General features: G+C 43.8%; 1 protein-coding gene across 3 annotated transcripts in view; it reads right to left on the minus strand.

The window, feature by feature from the left end:
* Positions 1-24,700, minus strand: part of CWH43 (cell wall biogenesis 43 C-terminal homolog) — a 158,289-nt gene that overhangs the window by 84,717 nt on the left and 48,872 nt on the right. For all 3 annotated transcript variants that reach the window (XM_029587890.1, XM_029587881.1, XM_029587899.1), the window contains 2 exons: positions 3,628-3,823; positions 628-710 (listed from right to left, as the gene is read on the minus strand). In XM_029587890.1, coding sequence (XP_029443750.1) covers positions 628-710; positions 3,628-3,823 — 279 coding nt within the window. The remainder of the gene's footprint in view (positions 1-627; positions 711-3,627; positions 3,824-24,700) is intronic.

The following is a 24,700-nucleotide window of genomic DNA, read 5'->3' on the forward strand; positions in this document are numbered from 1 at the left end:
CTATCCAAACCAGTTATATCTAGTTGCCTCCACTTCATTTTTCACATAGTTCTATAACGCCACAAACACACTCATGAGCAACTGTGCCCAATTTGGAATGCATTACTTCTCTTGATCACACATTGCTTTGGCATTTGACCTGCAGATTCAATGAATCTGACACAAACCAACAAAGAAAGTGCCATTAGCAGTACTGTATATAAGAAGAAAAGGGCAGGGTTAGTTTTAAGATTTTGTAACCCATAGACAGGACCAGGAAGTGGAGTGGTAGAGGGGTGGGTGAGAGCACAGGACTGGGAAGCTTAGAGTGCCATGGCCTCTGAAGGAGCACTGGAGCACCGTCCTAAAAGGCTTCTCTTTGGCTCAGGAATTTGGCGACCTCAAAATTTGGTGTCCTAAGCAGTTGCCAGCGTTGCCTGTTCCTAAATCCAGGCCTGCCAAAGAGAGAAGCAAATGAGTGCAAATCTAGGAGGAGAAAATAGAAATAAATTAGGCAGAAGTCTTCACCAAAATTAACCATTTGCTATTGACTTGAAAATCTTTCTCTCTCTCTAAGCAATTCTCCAGGACCCTCACACAGCTATAATAACTCTAGACTTACCAATAAAATAATAACGCTAGACTTACCAATAAAATGCCATCCAACACTGTTAGCAACCGAGGAAAAAGCAAACAAAACTCCTTGCGACAGACTTAATAAAATTGTGCCTCTGCAACAAAACAGATTTTTGTGTTATTTTGGCCACTTAATATTAAACATAATAATTATACTAAGAATAATAAGAATTGACTGTACTGAAAATGGCAAATTAATAAAAAGGTAGATACACTGTTTATAGGACAGACTACTGAGGAAGTGAAAGATTGTGCTACATTACTGATTTGGTGTGTTTCCGAGCCTGATACAAATTTAATAATGATATTATTCTTCTGTAATAGAGATTCTCCTTTTTAGGTCAGAAGGTCTGGATGTTCCCAGATATTTGTAAGCAGACCCATACTAGAAAAAAAATTAGGTTTAGGTGGGGAATTTTTCTTAAGACATCCATCTATGTGTTAATTAAGATTTCTGGCAGCCAGTATATCTGCTTCAAAGCCAGTCACCTTAAGTCTTTTCTCGCTGGGAGAATTGCTGAAGTCCCTGCTTCTACTCCAGAACATGTTTGAAAATTGGCATTTATGCAGCTGACCTAGCAGGGTAGCCAGCTCCACCCTGCAATGCCCCAATTTCACCCGGACTTATACGGTGCTAGCTATCGGGTTCAGTATCCGTAAGATACACACTTCTTATCTCTGGAAACATTCCTCCTAAGTACATCTAATCCATAGCCTCAATTTCATCAGTTTGGAACAATCAGAATTAACTGCTGAAAATAAAGAATGTTTTTCAGTTCGAGATTTAGTTAAAAAAAACTAAGGGGGGGTCATTTATCAAAGTGCTATATGGCATTTTCGCATGCGAAAACGCCATAATGCGACGCAAATTAGGAAAAGGGGAGGAGTTTGAGGCAAGCTTCATAATTTGCGAAGCCATATCACACAGCTTTTAACTACACCTTTTCCATTAAGCCCTGTGATATGGCTTTATTGCACTTTGCGATAGAGAGAGAGAGAGAGGTAGGTATGTATTTATACTTCTATATGAGGCCCACCTAGTTACTCGAGTGAAGTTTAGGTAGGAGTGTAGGGGTTAGGGGCCACTTTGACATTCAACCTAGCTTGATGTTACCCAGTAGAGAGTCCATCAAGCTACGTTGAGAGAACATTGCACAAATCTCATCTTTGGTTGAGTTTCCTCACTCCGAAGGTCAGCAAATTTTCTCAAGACAGTGCTGTTCTGTTCGTACATCTCACTTTGAATGTCAAAGTGGCCCCTAACCCCTACACTCCTACCTAAACCTCACCTCACCTCGACTAACTAGGTGGGCCTCATTTGATCCAAAGCCATACTTGAATAAGCTCAGAGTCCAAAGGTAGTATTTAAATAATAAAGAAAATTTACTTAAATTTAAAAATTAGGATCCAATGATTCCAAAAATCATAGAAAGCATAAGGAAAATACAGATCAGTTAAAAATATGTTTCTCTGTCCATAGTCCCTCTTTTGATGAACCTCTTGCTCTTAGTTGTGTCCTGGTCCAAAATGCTTTCCCCAACTCAAAAATTTCTGAAACTGCTGAAAAACTCCAAAAAATGTCAATCCCTCAAACACTTCAGTCTATCTTCCACCTTACAGGTTTCACCACCTTACGGGGTGAAAGCTGTAAGCACAAAGATCCAGTCCTTTCCTCCAGGGGCCCTCCCTCTCAGTTAGGAGCTGATCCAAAAAAATCCTCTCTCAAAACCTCTTAATCTCAAAAGCTTCTTCACTTGATTAGGCCTTGAGGGCCTACCCAAGTCTTCTCCTATCAAAATGTCCTCTACACTGTGGCATCCAGAGATGATCTGCTAAATCTCTTCTTTCTCGCGCCACCAACCTCCTCCAATGTCTCTTTCCCTTTGCCTACTACACTTGCTCAGTGGCTATTTATAGCACTGAGACCCATCCAAAAAGAAGTTGGCCCAAACACTGGGGAGGTGCAGGATATGCAAAAACCCATCTACAGAATCCCACCATAACCACTGGGAAAATATTAGAGTGGGTTCTAATCCCTACTACATATTTTATGTTGTTGTAACTCGCTTAGAGTGTTTACTCATTTAGATGAGAAATGAAAATAAGTAAATAAATGAAATAGGCTAATGAAGACATTTATTCTTCATCAATGGGCATTCCTCAGTACATTTGGGATGTGAGGGCCTTAAATCAATCACTCTAGGCTTTTGTACTGGAGGCTTTGACATCTAATTTATAAATTCTGCAATAAAAGGAGTTAAAGTTATTGAAATAAGGATCCTGAGGACTTAAAAGGCAGTTAGTTCCTTGAAGCAAACTCATTTGGAGTCTTAGTAGTTTTAATGCTGAATGACTAGCAATACATTTGACTAACAGTGATACATTTTCAAAGGCTTAGTAAATTTTTCCATGGGTAGGAAATTAGAATTAAGCCACCTAAAAATTGGTCACGCTTTACTAAGTGGATTTTTAGCCACCAGCAAGTAGGGGCATCCTTTCATCATATGTGTTCTTTTGGCCACGCAGAAAAGAGGTGTTCTGGGTGGTGTTTCGGAAACCTGGTTGAAAATTCCATACATACATTTCATTTTCAAAAAATATCCATGCATAGTAGGCAGGCTGCTAATATGCTTAATTTAACACCTTATAGCGCATGCATATATTTCTGGCTGTAAAACAAGCACATCTTCAGACCCAATGTACATGGTACCTGGTGTTTGAAAATTGTCTGGGTTTGTGGGGGCTGAAAAGTGCTTGTGTCCATTGTCAGTCAGGTTTCCCACTGAGAATTTATCCTACCCTGAATGAGGGTATGTATATCCTGATATAAGCTGCTTTTCATGGTTTGTATCTATCAGATATTATACGCAAGAGAACCAGCTGACTTCTTGACCCCAGTGCCCTTCCCGTATGAGTTTAGTTTCCCGGTGTTCTCCCTGTACGAATTTAGTTCAGAGTTAGATACTCATCAAAAACGTGAAATTTCATCACTGCTTCCCAGTCACATCTTACCCATACGGATTAGGATCTGGCCCAGAATCAGGATGGCCACTCACAGCCCATCTCGATACAAGTGAAATCTCGCCAAAGATCCAGTGCGTGAGGAACATCAGACTACCGAAAGCTGCCCCGGACAGAGCCCAGTTAGGTCTGGAAACCATATCTTTTGTTGTTTCCTCAGGCTGGTTTCCTCCTTGTTTTTTCCCATCTATTTCCAAAAACCATAAAAATGAAGAAAAAAATACATTTACAAGTAGAAATCACACAGATATAAGAAAGGAACGTGGTCCCAGGAAATACAGATTTTCACAATACAACACTGGGTTTATGAATGCTGCCCTAAAAATGTAAAGGTAGAAATCAAAAATTGAAAAAGGAACTCTTAAGACCAGATATACTAATGATTTTCTCCCTTTAGGTCTTATTCACTCAGCTTCATCCACATAGACTCAGAATGAGAGAAAAACCTTTGGGGTAAATTTTCAAAGGGTTATGTACATAAGATACGCGCGTAACCCCCTAAAACCTACCCCTGCATGCACCAAGCCTATTTTGCATAGGCTCGGCGATGCGCGCAAGCCCCGGGACGTGCATATGTCCCGGGGCTTCGAAAAATGGGCGGTCCGGGGGCGGAGCTGTGGGCAGGGCCGATGTCCGGGGGCATGTCTGGGGACGTGGTGGCGGTCTGGGGGGGCGTTCCGAGGGCGTGGCCGAGTGCCCCAACACAGCGGCCTGTGTCGGGGCCTGGCGCACCGGCAGTGAGTCGGCGCATGCAAGTTGGCAGGTGTAACTCTACGAAACAAGGTGGGGGGGAATTTAGGTAGGGCTGGGGGGTGGGTTAGATAGGGGAAGGGAGGGAAAGGTGGGGGGGGACCAAAAAAAAAGTTTCCTCCAAGGCCACTCTGATTTCGGAGCGGCCTTGAAGGGAACGGGAAAAGCCATTGGGCCTCCCCTCGGGCTCGGAGCGTGCAAGGTGCACAAGTGTGCACCCCCTTGCGCGCACTGACCCTGGATTTTATAACATGCGTGCGGCAGCGCGCGCATGTTATAAAATCAGGTGTACATTTGTACGCGCCGGGTAGCGCACACAAATGTACCCCGCGCGCGCAAAATTTAAAATTGGCCCCTTTGTGACTCAAGCCCATTCTCTGTCTATGGGGAAAATACTTAGTTCAATTCTTTTTTTTTAAATTTTGTTTGCTTTCCGTCGATAAGCAGGTTGAATTAGCCATGACATGTGAGTGACATCATCTGGCAACATAAATGAACTCATCTCTCCTAGCTAGTAGAGCTTTTAGCTCTACTGAGCGTGTGCAGGCATTGCCTCATGAGCCTCCTCAGTCTTTTTTTGTCCGAACACAGCATAGATGTATAATGTCTCGTTTTTCAAATTCTTACATTTTATAGACTTTTTTCTCTCTAAAAATGTTACCTCACTGCCTCAGTAGCATCTCAAACACCATTTTTCAGTGCTACAAAAAAAAAAAAAAAATTAACACAACATAGTCGATCTTGCCTTCTCAAGACATCCACCAAGAAGAAGGCCACAGTCAGCAGGTTCAAAAATTGCATTTGTGGAAATATGTCCATTACAGGTTGACACAAGCTTTATATGGGTGCCTGGGTCCAGACCACGACCAGTTCAATTGCTACAATTGTGAAATAATGTCCTGTGCACTCAATGGTCCAGAGCTCATATGATGGAGGAACTGTGGAAATATCTTCGAGGTTGCTTCAAGTGAAAGATAGTGGAGCAAGAGCTACTCCAAACTCCCCCATTTGTAGGCAGGCTGAATCCTCGGGGGTTGGGTGGTTCACACCGTCCTGCATCGCACAAGAAGTCGCAACACTCTTCTGAGCCATTGCAGCAGCTAGCATTGAAGAAGCAAAGAGTCTCCTCATTAATGCACTGGCACCGTCGACACAAGTGGCATCGACACTGTTGAAACATGGCACATAGGTGTCCTCAATGCATGGCTCTTGCATCTCAGATGTATGGAGCATCAGTGGAGCATCCACCTCCAGCACCGTCCATATTTATGCCGACACATATGAAACACGATATCGTATGCTAAACCATCTAAGCATAAGATGTATTATTTATTTATTTTAAATCTAATAAAAACAATTCACACAAAAACTAATCACAAAAAGCTTCTTTAAAAAGTATCGGCTTAATATGATGCCTAAATTCCTTGTTTTCTTTTTCTTTTCTCAACTGTTCTGGCAACAAATTCCACAAAGTAGGTGCAATGAAAGAAAAAGCCCTAGCCCTGGTCTGTTCAAACAAGTAATATTGTGAGTTTGGAACTTTTTTTTTTCTATTTTATTTTTAAAGCATTTAACATCTTAATAAAGGTCAATTCTTACAGAATATGAAATTTCTTCAAATACAGCTTATTCATATATATTATTATTTCTGTTATTTTCAATTAACCAAATATATCATAGGAAAACAGAGTACCAATTAAAGTTTAACAGCAATCTAAATGAAGCAGTTAACAAAGAAGGAAATTAAGTCTTCGAAAATCACTGTTACAACCATCCAAAAAAAATTTTTCCAGTCAATGGAGGTGCTAGGAATGGGAGTCCAAATAAGATCTAAGTTGTTCCGGTGAATTGAACAAATATTTTGCTTCCTGATGTATAATCAAGCAATGACAGGGGAACCTTAAAAGAAATTTTGCCCCTCTACCAATGACTTCTTGTCTCATGGATATAAATGTCTTTCTTCTCAATTGTGTTGAGCAGGCAATATCAGGAAATATCCTGATATATTGTCCATAGAAATGTATATTCTTATATCTGAAGAACATTCTCAATACTGAATCCCTTTCTGACTGAAAGGCAAGGAGGAGGTCGTTCAGCGACGGTCCGGAACCCCCGCTGAACGACCTCCTGCAGTCGATCTCCTGCCGGCGCCATTTTCCGTACGGAAAACGATTTGCGGCAGGAGATCGTTTTCCGGACCCCCGCTGGACCCCCAGGGACTTTTGGCCAGCTTGGGGGGGGCCTCCTGACCCCCACAAGACTTGCCAAAAGTCCAGCGGGGGTCCGGAATGACCTCCTGCAGTCGAATCGTGTTGGTCTATGGCCGCCGCCATTTTGCGCCGCCATTTTGAAAAATGGCGCCGGCTGAAGACAACACAATTCAATTGCAGGAGGCCGTTCCAGACCGCTGCCGTTCCGAACCGCCGCTGGACCCCCAGGTAATTTAAGGCATTTGGGGGGGGTTCGGGAGGGTGGGGGATTTAATTTAAAGGGTCGGGGGTGGGTTTTAGGGGGTTTTAGTGTGCCGGCTCACGATTTTCACGATTTTCACGATACTTCAAACACCCAAACGGCAACAATACGATTCCCTCCCCCTCCCAGCCAAAATCGATCGTTAAGACGATCGAGGACACGATTCACATCTCTACCTGGCAGCTGGTTTCACACAAAGTTCCACTTTCTTTCATGCTATTCCAAGCTATTCCGGGCTAAGCCAGGCAAACCCGCGTGCCCCCCTTGGGCGAGCACGGCTTAGGCGTCACACCAGGGCAGCATCGCACCGCAAAGACGCGGCTTTAGTACACCCTCCAGCTCCTCCCCTCTAGCCAGGGACTGCAGGGAAATGCAAAAGAAAAAACAGGAACAAACCTGCAAAAAAGAAAAATATCAGGTCTCAGGTATACGGGGTTTAACCAGCTGCCGAATTTGGAAATTTTAATACATGCGCTCCTAATGACCAGAGACTTCTACCTGGCTTATTCCAGCTCAAGCTTCATTTCAACAAATATTCCTCACCTGAATTCAACATTTTATGAATAATCACCAACAACCAAAATTTTGATCTACTTTTCACAGGCAACCAGTGCAGTGATTTTAAAGCTGGAGTAATATGATCATACAGAGACATCCCCGACAGTACTCTAGCAGCAGCACTACTTTAATTATTTTTTGCGGCAAACCTATCCATAATGTGCAGCAATAATCTAAATGTCCTAAAACCAAGGACTGAAGCACTGTCCAAAACATCTCAGTAGGGAGATAATATTTTAATGGATTAAGAAGTTTTAATTTATAAAATGCCATTTTTGCCAACTAACCAATTTGAGGTTTAAAACTAAGTTGCAAGTCTGAGATAATAACCAAACTACGAATTTCTATCACAATTGATAGCTGGTGACCTTCAAACCCAATATCACTGGCGTCGTGTCCTAAACCCTTAACATCATTGACACATTTTGCTGAATTACCAATGCCATTCTATGCAGGGTGCCCAAGATCAGGAGCTGAGGGAGACATGATACTTCTTCCCCTCTAATCACTACTGCCGTAACGCCTTCAAGGTTGCTAGCAGAAGGCTTGCACTTAGAGACACCGGTTTCCTTCTCTTCTCTGGTTCCACTTACATCTACGGCTCAGAGCCAAGACAATATACATGAGCCTATTCTCGACTCTGAAAAAAATGTTCCAAGCCTACTCCAGTTCAGAAGACATATCAGCCACTCGACCAAATAGCAGAGCTGGTGAAGAATCTTTTTCTCTTTAGTGAAGGAGAAAGAAGGTGCTACTCATCCTCTCCTCTCTAGCATTTACAGCACAATCCCTGATTCAAGGTAACATGCCATCAGAATCTCCACTAGAAGGTTCTTCTCCATGTCATTCATGTGCAGCGGAGTCTACTTGTTCGGAGGATACTCCCCAGGGCTATTCCCTTCTGAGGCAACCAAGGGACCCCTGGTTCATCTTCTTCATCACTGGGGTTCTGGATTAGTGTGCCAACGCCATTAGGTTCAGAAAAAGGTTCAATGGGGATCCTTCTGACCCATCCCTGGAGCCTCCAGAGCATTCTTCTCCTCCAGAAGACCTTTCTTATTCAAGATTTTTTGATAAATTGAGCAAAGCACTAAGAATAACAGTTTGCAGAGATAAGAAATCTTGTGTAGAGGTCTTTGTCCTCTTTCAGATTCTAAATATGCCATCAGTGCCTGTTGCTATCCTGGTTCACAGTATCCTACAACAAATATAAATGAGAATTTGGGAGAACCCAGTTACCTGCACCCCTGTGGTAAAGTTAAATCTCAAATACAGAGTACAGAAATCTCTAGGGTTTGTATTAGTCCAATTACCTCATCAATCCATTGTTGTTGAATCTACCCTATAAAGAGCAAAAAACAAAAAAAAAAGAATTTATTACAACACACTGTCAGGGAAGGATCCCAGGTTGCTGGATATTTTCAAGAAGAAACTTTTTCAAAGTTCTATGCTAGCGGCAAGGATTTCAGCTACCAATTCTACATAGCGCAATATCTGCACAACTGGAAACAAAATTAAAAACCCTTCCTTCAGCCTATAGAAGGTGGGAATTATTATCAACAGCTGTTTTTAGATGCGGAAGAATGAATGCATCATCTTTGTTCAATTTGTGAATCCTTCTGTACAATTTCATATATCTCAACAACTTCCATTGGCTCGCAACTCATGGCTTGGCTGAGAGCCAGTAGTCTCCATGACAATGTTCATGGTAAGCTGCGAATGTTCCTTGTCTAGGGGAACATCTCTTTGGAGATAAGCTATGGGAAACAGTCATGCTAATAAAAGGAATAAAATATTGCTGTTCAGTACCTCTCAGCGGCACCTGGACAACAGTCTTCTACAAGACACTTGTTCTATTCCTTCAAAAAACCATACTACCAGAAATGCCACTTCCAGCTAGTTCAAAGATACCGGTTCCCACCTCTTCCTGTGCAACAGCAACAGCAGCTTCCAGCTCATGCTCGACATCCTAAGGTGAAGCAACAGGTCAAGCCCAAACTGGGACCAAGTTTTTTATTTCTTCACAAATCCAGCAACCGCCTTCTCCAGTCAGGGGGAGAATCCAAGCCTTCCTGGAGGAGTGGCATAATATAACAAATGATCCCTTGGTTCTCAAACTTATGGATGTTGTTGGTATTTCTCCCAGCTTCCAATTCTTCCTTATTGTTTGGCGTTCAATCTGGATCCGTCTCAGCTGGTCTAACTCTGTTTGGAAGTACCGTCGTTCCTTCAACAGACAGCAATAGAGCTAGTCCCTACATCTCAACATGGTCAGAGATTCTACTCCTGGTAGCTCCTCATCCCCAAGAAATCTGATGGACTGAGACCTATTCTGAACTTGAGAGGCCTGAACAAGCATCTTCTCTGAGAGAAATGCAAAATGAATTTCCTGAACATGATTCTGCAATTCATGCAGAAGAAAGAATGGATGTGCACACTCGATCTATAGGGTCCGTATGCCCACATACCCATCCACAACTCCCATTGGCATTACCTATGTTTCAAGGTGGAATCTTCCCATTATCAATACAAGGTGCTTTTCTTTGGATTGGCACTGGTCCCGAGGGTCTTCATGAAGTGCCTGTCTGTGGTAGCAGCACACCTGTGATGTCAGGGAGTCCAAGCCTTCCCATATTTGGATGATTGTTAGTCTCAATCAATACCCAGCAGGCCATGTTACTTTCCCTACAGAAATCAATTCATCCTCTTCAGAGCTTAGGTTTCCTGGTGAATTTCAAGAAGCCAAATCTAATGCTAACCCAGAAAATGACATTTAGTTCCTGAATGTAATCTGCTTTGAAGTGTCAAAAAGCAGAAAATAAAATAAACAAACAAACAAATAAATAAATAAAATATGAGGGTTTGGAGAGATTCCTTGCAGGAAACAGTGTTTCTCCCATCGGACCATTCAAGCACTCTGAGGTCACATGTTTTCAAGCTGATACACTCACTATATTTGACAGCCAGAGAGATACTGGCTGTTCTAGGTCATGTGGCAGCTAACATTAATGTAGTTCCGCTAACCCATCTCCACATTTGCCACCTATAATGTGGTCTTCACAGTCAATGGAACCAGCTAGTTCAACCCTTAAAAACCAAAGTATAAATTTTAGTCAGCATGAAACAGGAATTGCTCTGACAGGTGGACCCTCATGCTCTCCAGCAAGGAGCTCTGGTCCACCTGCTTCCTTATCAAGTGATGTTAGCATCTACAAAAGAAAGAGGCATCCACACAGAGCTCTTTCGAACTCAAGGGACTTGTCTCCTGTAGAAAGGAATTTTTAGATAAATCTATTAGAACTGAGAATAATTAGGTATGCTCTGACCAGCAATGGACCTATATGTGATAGAACAAAACAGAAAGGTGGGAAAGTTTTGCTCCATTCTAACCAGCAAATTCAGGTCAGTACAGGAAGCTTTTCTACTCAGCTGGAGTATAGATCTCATGCATGCTTTTCCACTAATTCCACTGATAGAAGCGTGCAAAAAGTACTGAATGATTGAGCTCATCTGATCCTCATAGCTCCAGAGGCCCAGACAGAGCTGGTTTGCATATCTCATACAACTCTCCAGCAGTTCCCTGATTCCTTTACAGACAGACCGAGCCTTGCTAACTCAAGAGCAACAAAATTTCTTCCATCCAAAACTTCATCCCTCAATCTGACAGCTTAGAGGTTGAATGCTCGTAATTGCAAATCTCTCCTTGCTGAGAGAGATTGAAGACATTATTGTATCTGAAAGGAAACCTTCAACCTACTGCTTTACATGGAAAAGATTCTCTGCATGGTGTCATCATAATGCATTGAACCCATTCTCATGTAATCCCAAGTATTTACTGATCTACTTATATTCTCTTTCTGAATCAGGTCTCACCATATCTTCAGTAAGGGGCAGATTTTCAAAGGGTTAAGCGCGTAATCCCCAAAAAGCTGCCCCTGCCTGCCTATCTTGTATAGGCTCGGCGGCGCGCGTATGTCCTGGGACTTTGAAAAAGGGGCGGGAAGGGGGCGGGTCTGTGGGGGCATGACTGCGGTCTGGGGCGGGTCTGGGGGCAGGTCCGGGGCAGTCCGGGAGGTGGTCCCAAATCCTCCGGCACAGCGGTGTGTGCCGGGAGCTGGAGAGCTGGCGCGCGTAACTTCTACAATATAGGTTAGGAGGGGGTTTTAGATAGAGCTGGGGGGCAGGTTAGATAGGGGAAGGGAGAGGAAGGTGTGAGGGGGGGGAAGGAAAGTTCCCTCTGAAGCCGCTCCGATTTCGGAGCGGCCTCGGAGGGAATGGAGGAAGGCTGCACGGCTCGGCACGCGCAAGTTGCACAATTGTGCATCCCCTTGCGCGCACTGACCCTGGATTTTATAACATGCACGCAGCAGTGCACGCATGTTATAAAATCGGGTGTAGATTTAAAGATCTGCCCCTAAGAGTACATCTCAGCACCAGAGCGGTTTACCATATTCAAGTTGACAGTAAACCCTATTTCAATTCATCCACTGGTATCAAAATTTATAAAAGGCTTATGGCATATTAAGTCCCCGGTGCAGAAACCTCCTATGCAATGTGATCTGAATATTGTGCTTTCCAATTGATGAAGCCACCCTTTGAAATGTTAGAGTCCGCGTCTTTTAAGTACTTAATGTGAAAAGTAGTTTTTCTCTTAGCGATAACCTCAGCCTGAAGTGTCAGTGAACTACAGGCACTAGTTCATTGTCTACCATACATGCAATTTTTCCACAATAGGGTGGTCCTCCACACCCACACAAAGTTTCTAACAAAGTCATATCCATTTTCTAAATTAATCAATCCTTTCTTCCTGAGGCTGCTTGCACATGAGGATGAGAAATCCCTTCATTCCCTTCATACATAGCCTGCAAAAGAGCTTTAGCCTATTACAGAAGAAGGACTTAGCCACATCATCAGGCTTTGCAAGTCTTCATATCTTAAGATTCTTTTTTTTTTTAATTTTATTTTTATTGAATTTTTGTTCACACACAATTTACACATTGTGACAAAAAGTGAGTAGTATTATGGGAAAATATTACTAATTTGCAATTTCCAACTTAATTTTCATCTTGTTACTACTATTAATAACACTATACAATAAGTAATATGACGGGGGTGAACATAAAGAACTCAAGAGGCGATTGTAGTCATAAATCAATAATAAGAATATCAAGCGACTGAATGAAATCCCTACTCATTGTCATTTTGAACTGGTTGGGTCGGATTGGGGTGTGAATTAAGAAAAAAACGGAGCTGTGAAGGCTCAAAGAAAACATATGTATAACTTTGAAACTTAATAACGCATTTGCAAGGATATCGCAAAATAAACTTTGAACACTTTATCACAGCTTCCTCTAGCATCTCTAAGAATTTCTTTCTCCTTTCTTGGGTGGGCCTTGTAATGTCAGGAAACATCCATATCTTTTGTCCTCGAAATAGTTCGTCTATTATGAAAAAATGATCTCATGGTATTATTTTTCTCTGTCAAAAAAGAAAATGTCACTAATAGTGTTCCTCTAGTAGTAATCTCGTCATTACTATTTAATTCCAATTACTCTGTGACATTCATTTGCTGTTGTTGCTGTTGTTCTTGCTGTCCTCTGTTTCTCTGTAGCAGGTAATAAGCTCTAGTTATTAAAGGAGCTGCTTCCTGCAGTATCGTTAATATCTTTTTTAGATATTCCTTAAATAAATCCAAAGGTAAAATCTGATTTATTATTGGGAAGTTCATTACCCTCACATTTAGGCTGCCAGAGAATTTTCAATATTTTCAATTCTTTTATCTTGGACTATTTCCATTTGAGACATTCTCTGCTGGTGATTTTCCACAGTTCTTATCTTATCTTCCACCATTTCAATTTTTCTTTCTTGAACTTGTAACCTTTCATCGTTTTCAACAGAATTTTCGAGAAATTCACGATAGCTAACTCAATTGCAGCCAATGCTTTTCATATTGCCTCATTAGTAATGACTACTGGCCTTGCAAGAAAAGGAGTTAAAGGTTGAGGTAATTCACCCCTTTTCACGGCCCCAGTTACAGAGTCCCTTCCATTTTCCCACTGAACAGCGGGTTCACCAACCTCCAAAGCAGCGGGTAGATATGTTCCCAGTGTTGGGCTTTCTCCGGTCTCCACTGCATCTGTTCTCTCCTGGTGAGATTCTTGCCCACCAGCACCAAGCAGCAGATCCCTCGGCTCTGCCTCTTCCACTGAACTCCGGCACTGAGGCAGGGACGGTGTCTCCAGCGTGCCGGGACTTAGCAAAATCTCTTCAACTCAAGGTGAGGACGTTCGCTCTCCTTCCTGACCTCCTGCGGCTGTCGCTCCCAGCTCTTTAGGGGTAGACGCAAACAAGGTTTGAATTGTTGTTTGTTTCAACTCCTCATTTTCCGCATTTGCTAAGCTCTCCTGAAGTCGAGCTTTGCGTTTAATATGGGGCATTTTAGGCAAAATAGGTAATATATTTTGCAAGAAAAACTCGGAGCTCCTTCAACAACGCCTCATTCAGTCACCATCTTGGACAAACCCCCCCCCCCCCCCCCGCCCCCCATATCTTAAGATTCTAACAGACTAGATATAGCAGACACCAAGCATATGTTGTCCCATTGGATAGCTGACTTCATCCAGTATTGGTACTCATCAGCATGCTTAGAAATTACAGACTCCATTAAAGCTCATCAGGTTAGAGCTTTAATGGAGTCTTGCATTGCTCATCTGTGAGCAGTATCTCTCAAAGATATCTGCAAAGCTATAACTTGATCATTGGTGTACACCTTCACCAGGGACAACATAAGGCAATCAACTGACTGAGGCGAGTGATGAGATGGTGCCCCTTTCCCCTTCAAGGCAAGGCAGAGGTCAAATCATCAAGAGGGGCAAGGGGGTCTCTTTGCAGTCTGGCCCTTTTGGTGATTTTAAATGCTGTGGAAAGGGGAAAACAGGAGTCAGAGTTCCCAAAGGAGTGGCAGGTGTCAGCGATTATACATCTAGGAAGCTGGTAACCCTGCCATACTCCCAGGAACCCTAAGACCTTCCACCTACCTTTTTCCCAGCAATTTCCTCTGGCGAATTGGGAGATGGATGAATGGTGGGGATCTTTTTATGACACAACTCCAGGCTGGTGCAAAAGCATTAGGCACCCTATGTGAGCTTTGCAGTCTTGTGCCCCCCCCCCCCCCCCCACACACACACACACAATTACAAATTCTGAATTTATAATAATCAATTTTACATGAAAAATGACACTGATAGTTCAGTTTTCTAAGGTAAAAATATCACAAAATATCACAGCCTTGCAAAGGACATACTTGGAAGGCATATATGGTAGCATTAGGCCTATAGTAATGGATGCTGGATATGAGCTTTGCCCTCAGAAAGCCTAGAATAAACTGAATTACAATTACAATATTTGTAAACCTCCCATATTAAAAGAGCCCTAACTGCCAGCCCTCAAACAGTAAGAATTCTAATTATGAAAAGGCAATGTTGTAAAAATCACTCCAGACCCTAAACACCAATATATCTCCTATTAGGAAAACAGAACAAGCCAAGCTGCTACAGATCTCTACACAGAAGCTACATGGCAGTCTAAACATCGCCCCCCTGTGGTAGAGACTTTCTCCCGCTGTTGTGGCTGAGGCTGGGTTGCTGGGTTGCAAGGCCTCTAGATGCAGTCTCACAGGGTAGGTTGTTTGATGCCCCTCTTCCCTACTGGGTCTCTTGTACAGGAATGGGGTCTTGAACCCATCCAGCAAAGTATCCCAGGGGCAGAGAGTGAAAGCAGGGAGAAATTTAAGGTAACCGCCCTGAGGAAGGATGTTACCTGAAGTAACAAGTTTACTTTTACCAAAAAGAAAAGGATTAGAAGCAATCTTGTAGTAAACAATGCAAGCATTCAAGTTCTTTAGCATGTACCTTTGGAAAAATAATTTTAAAAAAACTTTTGTTAACCATAGACAATTTAGATAACAATTAGAAATTGTAAATATTTTCCAAATTTTTCTTTGATGGTAACAATGCAATAAAAAAGAATATTAACAATTCTAGTCTCTTGTTTCCAAGAACCTTCCGCTGGATTCAACTCCAAGTCAGATCAATATTATTTTTATTCTTTTGTGTGTTGGTCTTCACTTTAACCTTCAAATCTGTATCATAAGAAATGAAGTCTTTGTTGAGTACTTTTTCTCTTATTCCAGGCTCTTCTAAAAACCACGAGGCAGATTTTCAAAGGGTTACGCGTGGACACGCACATAACCCCCGAAAAGCTAAACCAAGCTGCCCCTGCGCACGCCGAGCCTATCTTGCATAGGTTCGGCAGAGCACGCAAGCCCCGGGACACGCGTATGTCCCGGGGCTTGCAAAAAGGGGTGGGAGGGGGGTCTGGGGCAGGGAGGGGGCATGGCCTGAGCCTCCAAGCAGAGCAGCAGCCTTTTGCGGCTATGCCCAGGATCGCAGGCTGGCCATTGGCCGGCGCGCGTAACTTCTTCAATAAAGGTATGGGGGGGGGGGTTTAGATAGGGCTGGGGGGCAGGTTAGGTAGGGGAAGGGAGGAGAAGTTGCGGGGGCGAAAGGAAAGTTCTCTTCCGAGGCCGCTCCGATTTCGGAGCGGCCTTGGAGGGAATGGAGACAGGTTGCGCGGCTTGGCGCGCACGCGTTGCACAATTGTGCACCCACTTGGGCGCGCCGACCCTGGATTTTATAACATGGGTGCGGCTGCGCACCCATGTTATAAAATCAGGCGTAGATTTGTTCGCGCCAGGTTGGGCGAACAAATCTGCGTCCACGCGCAGGTTTTAAAATCTGCCCCCAAGAGTCCTTCTTATGGTAAGTATCCTTTTTTTTTCATTTTGTCTTTTGTGTTTACTGTCCACTTTCAGTGTTGTTTGTCCCTTTGTGTTACTTTCCTATTGAGCCCAATTAGATTCTGCTAGCTTGCTAGTCTAATAGTTTGCTAGTCTGGTAGTTTGCTAGTATGGCCAGACCTAAGGAATGATTTTCTTTTGTAGATGTTTGCACACACTTATCTGGGATCCAAGCTCAGTCCGATGTCATGTAATCTCTCATGCAATTGTCTCTGGCACAGCAACCGTCTCCTCCAGGAGATGGGTCCTGAGGTTGCTAGCATCGGGTCATCCTCCATTAGTGACTGCCTCCAGAGGGGTACCTACTACCTAACTATACCAACTCAAAAACAAAGACTGCCTCCCTGGCATCGAGTAATCTTCCGCAAGCTAAAAGTCTTTCTGCTGCAGGTGTCCGGCAGCTTGGTGAAACTGTTTTATCTAGCTAAAGAAAATAAATGAAAATCAGGAAATCCCTGTCTTTAATTTTAGGGAAACAGCAGTTATTTTACACACAAAACAAAATCCCACTCCCCTCTAATTAGAACAGGCAAAAACCAATTACTACACTCCTATTCAGTTGCTTCTAGTATTAACTACTCTGCCTCTCCCTTTTTTTTCTTTTTACCTTCAGGGCACATGAAAATCTCTGAGATCTGGATTCAAATCTTCTTTTTCTTTCTTTCTCTCTTTCAAGACTCCCAGATACACAGTAACTCAGTAACAGTTGTAACACATCTCAGTAACAGTAACTCAGTAACTGCAGGCTAGCTTCACCACAAATGCTTTTGGGGCTTGGCAGAGCTGACAAGCTGACAAGCATGAAACTTAGGTGTTTGGATTGATACCAACTTAACATTAACTCAACACATATCAAAAACAGTAAAAAATTCGTTTTTCAAGCTACATGTACTAAAGCAACTTCGCCCTCTTCTGTTCTTTCACGATTACCGATTAGTATTACAGACACTGATTATTTCAGGTTTAGATTACTGCAATGGGCTTTATCTGGGTTTACCCGAAACTGTAATCAGACCTCTTCAGCTGATCCAGAATTCGGCAGCAAGGCTTCTTACGGCTACTCCCATTGAGACACCACATTTCCCCCATTTTACAAAAATTGCATTGGTTACCCGTCAGATTCAGAATCCAGTTCAAAATTCTCATGACAATACACTCTCTATTAAATAACTCAGATTCTATTTGGCTATGTCCTACACTAAGGGGTAGATTTTAAAACCTCTGCACGCGTAAATCCTCCTGGATTTACGCGCGCAGGGCGCCGGCGCGCCTATTTTGCATAGGCCGCCGGCGCGCGCAAAGCCCCGGGACGCACGTAAGTCCCGGGGCTTCCTAAAAGGGGCGGGAGGGGGCAGTCCGGGGCGGGTCCGGGGGCGGGCTGGGAGGGCGGTCCCGAGTCCCCCGGCACTGCGGCCTGTGCCGGGGGATGCCGGGGCAGCGCACGCAAGTTACGCCTGCTTCAAGCAGGCGTAACTTGCCCAACGAAGGTAGGGGGGATTTAGGTAGGGCTGGGGGGTGGGGTAGATAGGGGAAGGGAGGGGAAGGTGGGGGGACGTGGAAGGAAAGTTCCCTCTGAGGCCGCTCCGATTTCGGAGAGGCCTCGGAGGGAACGGAGGCAGGCTGTGCGGCTCGGCGCGCGCAGGCTGCCAATTTTGCGCAGCCTTGCGCACGCCAACCCCGGATTTTATAAGATTTTATAAGATATGCGCGCGCGTATTTTTTGAAGATCTACCTCTAAGAGTATATAAACCTACCAGAGAACTTAGATCAGCGGCAAAAAATGTATTAGAAATTCCATCAATTAAAAAGGCTGCTTTAAGTATTACCAGGCAAAGAGCCTTTTCAGTGGCTGGCCCCATTTTGTGGAATTCATTGCCTGACCCCTAAGACAAATTTCAAGCAGAAATGAATTTAAGAAAGCACTAAAAACCTATTTATTTACAGAAGCATTCAGGAAGATCGATCACACTCAGTAGTCACTAGCCCAGTTTCATTTATGGGTACTTAAACTTAAATTAATATCAGGAGACTACCATCTTGATAGCTATGTTTGTGTATTTCTTCTTTTCTTTCTATACTTTTATTTAAAATAATAGTAAATTATTGAAATGTGTTTCTCTTGTTATAATTTTTTAAAATTTTTATTTATATTGATCATGAAGTAGACTGTATTTTTATTCTAACTTTGTTTTATTATTTTTATCTTATTTGAATTTTTTTTACTATCATTGTAAACCGCTTTGGTCAATCTTGTATTGGTAAAACGGTATATAAATATTTTAAATAAATAAATACTGCCTTCTGCAAAAGCCTCCTGTCTTCTGCTTATTTTCTCCCAGAGCAAATTCTTGCTCCACTGATGTCACTATAAAAGTAGTTCCTGTTTTAAAAATCTTTACTTTCTCTGGAACTGCCACTCTCAGCCTTCCTGATGACAGGACAGAGCTGTCATCCACTTCTATGTAATTTTCCTTATATTTTAAAAATAGCTGACTGTTTCAAAAAAAGGTTTTAGGGGCTAGTTACCTTACTTTTTAGTGCTTCTACACTAGGCAAATTACTGACAAAAACCATGAGGCTAGCCACAGTGCTTTTGAGCTGTACAATACACATATATGGTGCTTGTAAAAAAAAAACAAAAAACACCTGGACTGGAGTCCTGCTTAGACTGCAATCCCAGCACAAGGGCTTTCCCTGGCCACATAAGCATACCAAACCAGCCTTACCCAAGTGATGGGGGCTAGCATTGGTTATCCCACTACTCATTCTGGTCCTAACATTTATTTTTAAACTATTTTTCCTGGGAGCTTTATGAACCGGGATTCATCTTTCTCTCCAGGACCCTCTCTCATACAGCCGAGCAGCAGAGGCTATCCCAGCATCCCTTGCTGCTGTCCCTGCTATGCTCTGTGCTCTGATTTGCCTCTGTCATTTCCAGAGAGAGAGTCTGTGGTAGCTTGTCATTGAGGAGCTGTGACAGCTTGTCACTGCTGCAGAACCTTGGCAAATGCCATCAGCTGATTATCTTTTCTACCCTTGCCTTTATTTTAATTTGTCTTAATTTTGTTTTACTTTGATTTCTTTTATTTTACTTTTGTGCGTGCCCCTGCAGAGCTAATATAACCTGGCCCCTTTTAGATCCAGTCTATGGGACGTCCGGTGATGACGTCATACGAAAGGGAGTCGGAAGTGTGAGCTCCGTAGCTCCCTTCCAAACTTACCCCCCATAATCTGCTAAAATCGCGGCGCTTGGGAGCGATTTTCCTTAAATCCGGTGTCTTATGTCTCGGTGCCCCTGAAGCTGTCTTTCGGAGCGTCGGAGTTCCTGAGCGCCGGGAGTGACACGGCGCGATTCTGTTCACCCCCTCGTGTAGTTAAAATGGCGGCCGCCCGCAGACACTGCATTAAAGATTAGCTGGACTACAGTGTTTTCGGGACGGGCTCATATCTCGTCCCTGAGAATGCTCATTGAAGTGCTGGGCTCCCCGAGTGCCTGTAATGGAAGTGGCGTGACTTTGATTACCCTCCCATGCAGTCCAATTGGCAGTAATTTGTTTCCAATACTCTAAGTAATCATCAGATCGAGGTAGATTGATCGTGCAGCTTGGAGCCGGTCAGAGCTGCTGGCGGACAGAACTGGAGCGTTGAGGTACTGGAGCTCAGGGACGGGGTGAAGGGGACACCGACAGGAGAGCGAACTCCCAATTGCAGCCACATGGTCAAAATGGCAGATGTTTGAATGTAATCCCCCTATCACAGCAGGAGCTTCGGTTTACTGCCTAAAGTGAATCAGTAAGGGAAAGATTAATTAAGTCTGAGTGCACTTGTGGGGGTAAACCTCTCTTGTTAGAAGATTGTACAGTAAATATTACTCCACAGGTCAGAGCTGCGATTGGACAGTTTTGGAAGCCCTGAGGTACCAGGAGATCGGGGACAAAGCGAAGGGGGACATAGGCAGGAGAGCAAAAATTTAATTTGAACCACGTGGTCCAGATGGCGGATGTGGGAATGCAGTTTACCTATGGAAGTGTGGGCTTTGGTTCCATGGCTCAGGAATATCAGTAAGGGAGGGCTTAGCTGAGTCTGAGCGTGCTCGTGGGGGTAAAGCCTCTTTACTAGCAGGCTGCACAGCGAGCACTGCCCTTTGTCCTGCTTAAAATCTTCTCCTATCTGCTGCACCCCTGCTGATTACGCTGCGTGTTATTGCCAATTGACCAGATCCATCGGCGTCCTTCGCCTGACAGCTGCACTACGAGTTCTGCCCTTCTTATCTAAAGAACATAAGAACATGCTACACTGAGTCGGACCAGGGGTCCATCAAGCCCAGTGTCCTGTTTCCAGCAGTGGCCAACCTAGGCCATAACAACCTGGCAAAGACCCAATTCTATTTCTCCAACTCTAATCTTATCAGCGGGATCGTCTGCTATTTTCATTGTGTATAGCTGCAAGCTGCTCTGCCATACTTGCAAAGATAAATTGTTGCGCTTAGGCAAGCCTAGAGTGGGGAAAATCACGGAATGCACCATCGGAGTTCCCGGGCTAGCACCAAGCGAGGGATTCCCGTAACCAAAATGGCGGCCAATGCAGAGGGCTTGAAGCAGCTCACCTCTGTGTCGGAGGATGTTTTACTGCAAATCTCTTCCCGGGTCTCAGGGGCTCTGGATGAGAAGCTCATTAGATTGCAGACTATGATGGATGACATTAAGGGACTTTGGAGGGGCAGACCAAGCGGATGGATGGTGTGGAGCAGCGGATCAGTGATCAGGATGACCGGCCGGCCACTGCGGAATGACAGGTACAAACTCTCACGGAGCAGCAGGCTGTACTTTTAACCCGGATAGACGGCCAGGAGAATAGAAATCGAAGGAACAATATCAAGCTGCTTGGAATTCCAGAAACTGTAAAAGAATCCGAGTTGTATCATTTTATAGAGGACTGGCTTCCTAAACATCTTGGCCTGACTTCTCTAGTGGGCCAAATACGCTGCGAACGGGCTCATTGGATGGGACCTCTTCGTGAGGGGGAAAATAGGCCGCGGCCTGTTGTGGCGCGTATTCTGAACTGGCTCCATAAGGTGCAGCTGATGCGTGAATATCGAAAACATCAGATGATAGAATACGAAGGGAGTCGTATCTTGCTATTTAATGATTTTTCCACGGTGGCCGCTTCACAGCAGAAAGCAATGGCTCCCACATGTACTGAATTGCATAAGAGGGGTATCTCATTTGCACTGCTTTATCCGGCCAAACTACGGATACATCATGATAACAAGACTTTTTTCTTCCTTAAGCCTGATGACGCATCCGCTTTTCTGGCAACCTTGGCTCCGGCGGCACCTCCTGGAGGGGGGTTAGTTTAGCAGACACTACTCACAAGAAAGCATTGTTCTAGTCTATTTGTTCTTGATAAACATCCGGACAGATGCACCCAGAGACAGGTTTTGGGTTTTTTTGCCTGAAGTTGGCTTGGAGCTAAGGTTTTCGCTCCTTCATTTTTATACTGAGCGTTACATTTAATGTTTATGTAATACGGATTTGCAAATGTCTTCTTGGAGGATTGGCACCAAGAGAGGGCCCATGATGCAAGAGCGCTGCAGTTTTAGCTTTCAGACCTAGTTTCCAAAAGTTATATGTTTGCACTATATTGGTCTGTAACTGTGATTTTATGCTTCCATGTTCACTGTTTATGGGGGGGGGGCCCCAGAACTCCAGCATGGCCCCTCTGATCAGGGGCCATGCTGGAGTTCTGGGCCTCCTAAGGTTGCAGGTTCACAACTGTGAGTGTGAATGGAAGTCTATCTGGTGTGCATGATGTGTTTAGGGGTGGTTGTTGGGAATTGGGGGGCGGGGGGGAAAGGAACCTCTAGGAGAGGTGTATGCATCTTTGGATGGGGAACAATTCACACTGGACGCCGATGCAGTAAGGTTCAGGTTATTTACACATGATCCCGGAGGCTCAGGCTGGGGAGCCAAGGGATTTTCCTTAAAACTAATCTTTTCATGTAAAGCCTGCTTGGGCCATGACTACAGGACTCTAGCGTCATGGCAGCAGTAAAATTCACATCTCTTAATGTAGATGGTATTCATTCTCCCATCAAAAGAAAGAAGCTTTTGATGGCATTTAAGCGAATGAATGCACAGGTGGTGTTCCTCCAGGAAACCCACTTATCAGCAGGCGAACATGCCAAGCTGAAAAGAGATTGGGTGGGACAGTGTTTTTTTCTCTTCTTACACATTGAGGAGACGTGGTGTTGCCATACTAATTCATAAACAATTGTCTTTTCAATCAGAAAAGGTATGGCAAGACCCAAAAGGTCGCTACATCGTTGTCCAGGGATTGTGTAACCAGCAAAGAGTGCTACTTTGTAATGTTTATGCGCCAAATGTTTACAATCACGATTTTTTCACACAATTGTTGGGAAGGTTGGGGGAATTCTCAGATTGTGCAATGTTGGTGGGGGGAGATTTCAATTATGTGGCCAATAAACGAGAGGATTGTAGACCACCTAAGTCTGTGGAGCCTGGGGATACTCAAAAAGGACCCAATTTTTTGTGTCAAGAGTTACGCCTCTTAGATATTTGGCGGACTTTGCATCCAGGTGAACAGGATTACACATTCTTCTCGCACCCACACGGATCATATTCTCGATTGGACTATTTCTTGATTTCAGAATTCTTGTTCCCCAAAATATCATCAGCTACTATAGGTACAATAGCCCTGTCTGATCATGCTCCGGTTTCAGTTATTGTCACCTTGGGTCACACCCTGAAACCCCCCTTTTCATGGCGTATGCCCCCTGGCTTGCTTTTGGATAAGGGGTTTTCACAGTTTCTTCAGGAGCGCTGGGAGGAGTATATCCTTTTAAATTCGAGCCCCGAGGTAACCCCCGGGACTCTCTGGGAAGTGGGAAAAGCGGTGATGCATGGGCACATTATAGCATATGTCGCCACCCAAAATAAGGCTAGAAATGCTGAAATACTTCGGCTTACTGCAGAGTTGAAAGCTGCTCAACTTCGACATATACGGGCGATGACTGAGGCTAGTAAAAGGGAGGCGGAGGGTATTTGAGAAGCATTACAGACAATCCTGCATCAATGTGCATCCAAGTCTCTGAGATACTATCAGTTTCAATTGTATCGCTATGGCAATAGACCGAGTAGATTGTTAGCGAGTCTAGTGCGGGTACGTGGCCAAAAATTTTTTCATAACTAGTATTAAGGATCAAGCGGGGGCTTGTCATGTTACTGCGCAGGCTATAGCAGACCGATTTCATGAATATTATAACAGGCTATATGGAGATAAACCTAGTAATGCTGAGCTGAGGGAGGACTTCTTTCATAACTTACCCTGGCCGCGGTTTACGGAAGACCAACAGGCCATGTTAAATAAGCCAATAGTAGATGCAGAAATCCATGCGGTTATTCATAGTCTGAAAACCGGCAAGGCGGCGGGGCCTGATGGATTAGGACCTGAATTCTACAAGATCTTAAAGTTTCCTGTGTTGTCGGTGTTGAGGAAATACTATAATGGTTTGATCCAGGGAGCGTTTATTAATCCCATGGAAAATCAATCTACTATAGTTCTACTGCTGAAACCTGGCAAAGATTTGCAAGAGGTCGGTTCCTATCGGCCTATTTCTCTTATTAACGGTGACCTGAAAATTCTCTCCGCTATACTTGCCGCTAGACTAAACTCCCTGTTGCCCTCTGTAATTCATGAGGACCAAATGGGTTTTATTAAGGGAAGGCAGGGTGTAAAGAATGTGAGGCGTCTGATTGGCCTTTTAAATTTCCATCATACAACAGAAGCGGTGGTATTGAGCCTGGACGCAGAGAAGGCTTTTGATTCCCTGTCATGGAACTATTTATTTTGGGCTCTTCAGACTTATGGTATTTCGGGTCCTTTCCTCACTTGGTTGCAGGCATTATACAATAATCTTAGTGCACGTCTACTTATAAACGGGGCCTTATCTACATCCTTTCCGATTTACAGGGTTGCCCGCTTTCACCTCTCTTATTTGTTATGGCATTAGAGCCCTTGGTTATTAAATTATGGCTGGATGGAGAGTTCAAGGGCCTACGTCTGGGAAGACATCAGATGAAATTGGCAATGTTCGCTGATGACATTTTGTTTGTTGGTCATCCGAAAGATAGTATCCCAGTCATTATTCAACACTTTACCTCTTTCCATAATATAGCGGGCTTGAAAATTAACTTTGCTAAGTCAGAGGCTTTAGCGTTAAACCCTAATGTACAACGTCACTGGCCAGGAGTTTTCCCTTTCACTTGGGCTCAGAACAAAATAAAGTATTTGGGGGTTTGGATTCCACGAAATCTTGCAGACCTGTATGAGTTAAATATTACTACTACTATAGCAGCTGTAGTTGCCCAACTCCGGTCGTGGCGAAATCTACTTCTTTCTCTTTTT

The sequence above is a fragment of the Rhinatrema bivittatum genome, chromosome 1, assembly GCF_901001135.1.
Source record: "Rhinatrema bivittatum chromosome 1, aRhiBiv1.1, whole genome shotgun sequence".
NCBI lineage: Eukaryota > Metazoa > Chordata > Amphibia > Gymnophiona > Rhinatrematidae > Rhinatrema > Rhinatrema bivittatum.